This window comes from Ascaphus truei, chromosome 7 (genome assembly GCF_040206685.1).
Source record: "Ascaphus truei isolate aAscTru1 chromosome 7, aAscTru1.hap1, whole genome shotgun sequence".
In the NCBI taxonomy this organism is placed as follows: domain Eukaryota; kingdom Metazoa; phylum Chordata; class Amphibia; order Anura; family Ascaphidae; genus Ascaphus; species Ascaphus truei.
The window spans coordinates 82450362-82458085 of NC_134489.1; the positions used below are offsets into that span (position 1 = coordinate 82450362).

General features: G+C 35.8%; 1 protein-coding gene across 2 annotated transcripts; it reads left to right on the top strand.

Moving 5' to 3' along the window:
• Positions 1-385: 385 nt before the first annotated feature.
• LOC142499624 (pro-glucagon-like) lies at positions 386-7461 on the top strand. Of its 2 annotated transcripts, none has more exons than XM_075609235.1 (5): positions 386-544; positions 1834-1932; positions 4300-4422; positions 6096-6198; positions 7123-7461. In XM_075609235.1, the coding sequence occupies exons 2-5, from the start codon at positions 1841-1843 to the stop codon at positions 7147-7149; spliced, it is 345 nt and encodes a 114-aa protein (XP_075465350.1). In that variant the 5' UTR covers positions 386-544; positions 1834-1840; the 3' UTR covers positions 7150-7461. The 2 variants fall into 2 exon arrangements, with proteins under 2 accessions (XP_075465350.1, XP_075465351.1); XM_075609236.1 differs by having other exon boundaries at positions 408-544; positions 1817-1932.
• The last annotated feature ends 263 nt before the right edge of the window (positions 7462-7724 follow it).

Consider the following 7724-nt stretch of genomic DNA (forward strand, 5'->3'; position numbering starts at 1 on the left):
AAAGTCTGATTCTTATTCTTGCACAAAAAAAGCTAATTTTATAAGATTTTTCATTCTTATAATTATAACTAATATGAATGGTTTCACAATATGCATTAATCTGTTTAAAAAAATCATTGAAAACAATTTTTTTAGAATTCTAGCAAATTTCTTCGTGAGTTAATGTTCTGTAACTCTCAGTGAAGCGTTCAGTGAAAAAAAGGATGGGGGCTACAGTGTTTACATCATTCTTTAAAGGAACTATTTGTACAGTATGTGTACAATTGTTTCAAAATGATTTCCCAGCCATTTTCTAATGTTTCAATTAAATTAAAAGCGGTCAAATGTTAAACATTTAAAACAGAGCCAATCACATGATCAGCTGTGTCAGAATTAATGCCCGTAATGCATTCTCACAGTGCTCAATGAAGCTGAAAAGAGTATAAAAAGCAATGTGGATAAGCAGAACGTCTCATCATCAGGAGTAGGAAGAAACCCAAAGTTGCTGAAGGGACGGTAGCAACATTTTAATCATCTTCAGACGTACACTACACGTGGTCACAAGGTGAGTAGTTTCCATTTTGCTCAAACTTACTTTTTATTTTATTGTTTTAGGAAAGTTTTTTTCTTTATCCCCATATAGTGTATTTCATATTTGGGCTGCAGGTCACTTATTCTCCCCCCCCCCTATATTTTGAGGTTATATTGGTTGCGTACATATTTTATATTTTTTCCATTTAAATAGGCAGTTTATGTTGAAAATGTTCAATGTTGCACTCCTTTGATAAAAGAACATGCTATTTAGCATTCCATGGAATTGGCTACTTTCTGTTTAAAATCAATATCATTTAAAGATACCCTTTATTAAAGCTCTGAGACGCAAACCACTGTCCAGTCTGCCATGTACTGTATTTGTGTTCTGTAAACCGCCACAACCTTCTAAATGACATATTTATTTAATACAGAGTTTACCCACCAATAATAACTTGGCTTTAATCACTCAGCCTTTTAGGATTGATGCTACAGTATATAAGCAATTGTCACTACTATAGCATATCAACTGCAGTAAGGAGTAATTAACAAAGTCTGCAAAACTGACTCAAAAGTGCTATTAGAACCTAATTTACCAAAGAAAAAGTCCAACTGAGAACATCTGAAGTCCAGTGTTGTTTTTTTGCACTAGTATTGCCTCCGTCTTTCCTCTTTGCTCATGCATAGCTTAAATAATTATAAAAAGTTATGGGTTGTGTGTTACCATGCAAGATCTATGAGCATGTTTCCATGAGCATTAATCATACTGTTGGTTGTGTGTGTCATTTCTACTTGTAGTAAGTACTAAGCGGATCTTTCCTAACATTAGAAACATGAGGTGTTATTGTCAATTTCTAGGATTATTTTACATTCGATGAAGAACTACATTTTTTACTCAACTTTATAATGCAGGGGTGGGTAATTCCAGTCCTCAATTGCCACCAACAGGTCAGGTTTTCAGGATATACCTGCTTCTGCACAGGTCAAAGACTGAGCCACCTGTGCTGAAGTAGGGATATCCTGAAAACCTGACCTGTTGCTGGCCCTTAAGAATTGGAGTTGCCCACCCCGGGTAATATGCAGCACTCTATTGAAAAGTAACGGGATATATTAATTATTAATAATGTAACCCAGCTGGTGCTCTACACCTAGAGAAAACTGAAGGGAAGCTTGTATATGTTCCTTCATCTCTATGTTTTCCATGTGGCTCATTGACAAATAATCCCTTTCAGATATCATGAAAACGATTTACAGCACGTTGTGGTCATGAAAAATATATATATTTTGCTAGAAATAACATGTTTAGCTCCTCATCTATTATAGAATAAACATGAAGAGCATTTATTGTATGGTCGGAATTCTTTTTATGCTACTACAATGCAGCTGGCAAAATCCTCTTCAAGAAACAGGAGTCAAGTCCAGGTATGTTTAACGCACATAAATAGGGAAACATTTAAAAATATGTCAAGATAGATTTTTGTCGTACAATAAAATAATAGGAAGTTGAAAATAATGAAGATTAGCACTACAGATGAAAATAACACGAGATTGCTTAGTGAAACAGAGAATCATACTGTATTTAACTCTATGGGACTCATTCTAAATGTGCAAAAGTGAACAATGGAACCGTTTTTAATCTAAATCATCCCCCTCCGCAAATATAGAATTAATCCCCATGGCGATTATTGACTAAAGTCTCCTGGCTGCAAAACTAGTGCAAAATAAATGAACCAGGTTTATCAAAGGAAAACCTCTTGCTTTTAATGAGTTCTTTTTCTAATAGATATGGCGCTGTTACTTGCACTGTTTCTCCCCCCACAGGTTTGCAGTTGGGAGACAGTTGTAGATAAACTCCAAAGTCTATGCTTCCTTTTCAGCTCCAGTCTCTTTACAATTCAGTTTCTTTATTAACATCAAACCAGTTGTGATGTTGTTTTCAGCATTCAATACAGTTTGATTTTATTGTCTCCAGTAAATCAAAATACAGGGAGATAATTTAACCAGTGGCAAACTGTACAGTACGTCAAATGTCCATTTCCCATTGCATATGGTGCGACACCCATCCCATGCATTAGGCATGGCCCATAATAAGTGGAGCTTGTGGCCCACAGATTTGCATCAAGCTGGTTGGTACCTTGTTTACTTTCCTTCTTCTTGTTTGCTATTTGGGGAGTGAATATGTGGAGCTATTGAAGGAGCTACATGCTTTCATATTATAATGATCCGTATCAACTTTTCCATGTGGGCCCATCCCTTTTTTCAGAAGACAATCCAGTAAATCTCAAGCAGCCAAAATTCTGGGCTCTGTTGAGCTCCACTTAATATTTCAAATGGCAATCAGCCCTTTTAGATCATATTAAATTACCCCTTTAGTGAGAACAAATTCAGTTTAGCAGCTATTCTACACCGGGGGTAGCCAACTCCTGTCCTCAAGAGCTACTAACTGGTCAGGTTTTCAGGATATTCCTGCTTCAGCACAGGTGGCTCTATCAGTGGCGCAGTCAAAGGCTGAGCCACTGATTGAGCTACCTGTGCTGAAGCAGGGATATCCTGAAAACCTGACGTGTTGGTGTCTCTTGATGACTGGAGTTGATTACCGCTCATCTACACGGTACATACTTCTCATTGTTGTTGATCCTATTTCAATAATATATCTACAATTATATGTGCAGGTAAAATGATAAAGAGGGTGTTACATGGTTGAATGTTTTAAACTACAATGCAACTCATTTGGTCGCTGCTAAAATGGACTGTGCTAATACAATTTATTTTATTTGGAAGCTTTTAGCTTTAATAAACAAAAGCAACTTCCTGTTTTCATGATCACACAAATTGTTAATCTACCAACAATAGCACTATAAAAAATTGGCTGAATCTAACATTGCAATGACCTTTTACAAGAATTCTGGATTATTCAAACAACTGAACACAAACTACAACACCAAAGTTCGTTTAACCTGAGACAATTTGGGGTATTATCTTTTGAACTGTGTATAAAACCATGTTCCCCATAGATGGGAACGTTTGAATATAGTCTTTATATAGGTCTTTATATTTTTATTTGTTGATGTCTGATGCTCCGGTGCTGAACAGAGGTATGGGGTGATCCATTCACTCATAATAATTAATGCAATAGAGAGAAAGATAATCCAGTGCACTCACTCTTGAGTTAAGTAGACATTTGATTTCATTATATTTATTTATAATATTATTTATTATTGAAATCTTATTTAAAGTTTGGATATAACAGCAGTTCCCAAACTTTAATGAATGACCACCCCCTGCTAGAAAATATTTGTTCTTTGAACCCCTAATTAATAAATCTTATTGCCTACTCATCGGACTATTGCTAGCAAAACTGTGTGACTGATCCCAGGCAGCGTCCTGAGCTCGTTGGAGGAGGATACCCCTAAAAAGACCCCAAACTGCACCTCTGTGTGTGCAGACAGCATGGGTGTCAATGACTGCCAGAGATTCCATAGTCATGCCCTACAATGCCTGTAGCTACAAAGTATTGTGGGAGGCGACTTCAGAAGCTCCTGCTGTAATTGACAGCTATATCCCCAATGTTAAGGTGCAGTTTGGAGAGTAAACTACTGTATGTGTTCAGTCCCCCTCACAGGCTCAGGAACCAACTACACTGCCTGAAATCTGTCTTTACACATTTTATTTTGCTGAACCCCTTGTTCACTGGGATATTGAAAAAGATGGGAAAATAGTTATCTAATTTAAACGGTTTGGTCATTTAAATGCTCTTTCTTTGAACAAGATGTCTTTCTTTGTTTCAAGGAGCAATGCTGTTCTTGAGGGACACGGACACACCACTTACACCAGTGACTTGGTCGACCACTTGGAAGCCCATGCAGCCAAAGCATTTGCTGATTGGTTAAGTATAGGAAGTCCAACTGAGAAGTAAGGAGTTCTTTTATTATTTATCTTGTCTTTATGTTTGATGCCATTTTTATTGGTCTAACAAAAATTAATCTACAGTGTTCAATCTTTCATTTTGTGTCCAAGTGGTAAAAGCGTGGTTGAGACATATTGGCTCATATTTAAAAAGGCACCTACTGGCAGAAGGTGTTTCATGGCAATAGACTACTTTCTGAGAGTAGGAGAATCATGGTGGTCACTGATAGAGATGGACACATTTTATTTTGCGGATTCAGATCGGCTGGTTCTATTCTTCCGTGGATTTCTGCAGATCCGTGTCTTTTCTTTTTAACACCAACAATCCATTTGCGGATTCCAAAATCCCTTGACGGATTTTAAGAATCCAAACCACGGATTGCTGAATCCGCAGATTGGATTATTAAAATCCGTCAGCGGGTGGCGGAATCCGCAGGTGGATTGTTAAAGTCCAACATGGGATTGTATACAGTGGTGTTTTTAATTCATCCACGCGGATTGAAAATGTAACAATCCATTGGTGGATTTGACACTGTGGAACAAATATGAATGACAAAACTCTGGAAATTCCAGGAAACAGATTTGGACATATTTGCCCATCTTTAGACATGTTATACTTGATCTCTTTTAGGTTTACACTAGAATTTTGCTATACATTTTTTTTCTTATAAGCAGCTATTGAAACAGTAGAGATTTGAGAAATTTCGGAAGCACCGACAACATTGATCCAGACCCTGAAATAGGACTTTTGATTTGGTTTAGGGGCTGGATCTCTCAGTGTTTTGCAGAATCCTGTAGGATCTAAGGCTGATATCGCAATTTGTTTTGGTCCTGTAAAGAATGCAGAAATATCCAGAAAAAAATCACAAACAACTAATCTTTAAACCACACTAATTTCACATTTTAAGGATCACAGCAGAATACGTTTTGTGATTAAATATCATTCAAATCACACACGTAAAGTGCATCAAGTACAACTATTGACAGTTATTTTATCACTTCCAGCTCCCTAAGCAACTTGAAAATTCACAAGAATTATATATTTTTATCAAAACCTACAGTATGTATGTTTGTGGTGAACACACTATAGGATGCACTGAATCAGAATATTTGCCTCCGGCACATTATTTCAACCTACAATATTGTTCCAAAAAAAATCTTCATCCAATTACAAAATGCATTGTTTTTTATAAACATGTGTAACTATCTAGAATTAAACGACCATAGTCCAGTGAGGCTAATAAAATCATCATTAATAATATTTAACTGGGTCATCTTCGGTCAGCAATTAGAATTGCACACTCTCTCAATGTTTTTGCATATGTCTTGCAATTCTGCTAATGCGGTGGGTGTTGTAAAAGCAGCCACCTCCTTCTCTCATTATCTCTGCAGAATTGTCTGTCTACTTATATTTTACAGTCAAGTGCCCTTATTTGACTTTTTATGCATTTTTAAATAATGATTGACATGAATTATATTTTACGTTTTATTTTATGCCCAGTCTGTACCCAGTCATGATATTAGTGAGAGATTGTACTTATGTTTTAACGTTTTTATAAAGTGATTGCTTTTCTTTGGATGATTATAATGAATATGGAGGGCACCTTGGTACTCTCTGAAATATTTGTTGGCATTTTGGACACTCGTCTGACGCTGTTGCAACATGTTTCCTTTAAAAGAATGATCAAAGACGGCACAGCATTGGCAACTGCCACCGATATCATGGGTGCAAAAAAGGCTGAAGAGTTTATTGATTTGCTAAGTGACGACAGAATATATCAGGTAAAGTGTTGTAATAGAAATGCTCTGAATTTATATCATTTAAGAAAATTTTCTTAAAACCAAGAATTCAAGATGAATTCAATTTTGATTGGAAATGGGGAATCTTGCAGTTGTACTAACATGATACCCTAATCCTAATGAATGTATCCTTCAATAAATTAAACTCATTGTGATCTGATTTTGACTACATGAGAACCTAATTGTTGTGAATATTGACAATCTAAAACAGATGCCCATACCTGATATAGAAAGTTAGAAATGATTCCAATATTCTTGAATGTTGTAGTTTTCTTCTTGTTTCAAAACGACTGTGCCATCTAAATGCTGTTAATGAGAATCTTAAAAAAAATAGAAATTTGTCGAACTGGCTTCTGGAAATACTTTGTAACATTGTGATGTACTGTACAGCTGCATTCTGCCGCACAGCACAAGCAATGTTTAAGTCATTTGAGTGTAACTCCAATGGATACTTACTGAACTATGCAAACCACTGTTATAAAAAAAACCCGGCATTAAATGAACGCATGTCCTAAATTCTAATCCTAAAAGAATGCAAATTACAATGATGTTTACGAATGGTGTTTAACAGATTCATGATAAACTGTAAAAAAAAATTGGAAAAAGAAAATGAAAAATAGGATGGACTTGTGCTTAACTGTAATCCTTGCATTTTTTAATGTGTGTGCTACAAACTTATTCAGCTGCTTTAAGTAACATTTGATTTGTATTTGATTGGCAATGCAGTTAAATAAACAACCCCCTGACCCCAAAATATATGCTTATATATGAAGATTTGAACAATTACAATGAATTTTGTATTGAGATAAATGAATAAAAAAAGAATATGAAAACATAACTGCTGCCTATCTTAGACTAGCCATATTATTATTGTGTATCTGAGTTTGATCTCTTTCTTTATTATAGGCCATTACTGAAGGAATATCAAACTAGTACAGAATATGTCTTCAACAAGGAATCCCCCGGCTCTGACTTGGAAATGTTCAATTTGTGTTCTGTAAATTCCAGCAGGTGGATCATAAAGCCAATACAGAATAGCTTTGCATGCACAGTCAATGACATTTACAATAGAGTTTACTTGCCAGGGGATTACACAAACAATTGACTATTTTCAAATGCACATCTAACATGACTGGTTTAGAAAAAAAATCATGGTCGGATCACCCTTTTTGAAACATTTAATATAAAAATGCTAAGCTTTCACAGTATTAACTAGTAGCCTTAAATAAAGTTTTTCAAGCTTCATTATCATTGTTGCCTGTTGACTCATTTTAAATCCATCTGCACTGAATGTTTGATGCTAACTGCACCCTAAACGCCTTGCTGTGTCTGAAATACATTGTGTCTGCTAAGTGAACTGGGGACATATTTAAACTGCAGACAACTTCTGAGATTCTTAGAAGAATGGATTTTTTTGGGGAGACCAATCGACTAAGATTAACTTCAAGGTATCACCTCATTTCTTACATGCGACCAATAAAATCTTAGATAGCCAGCTATGGGTAATT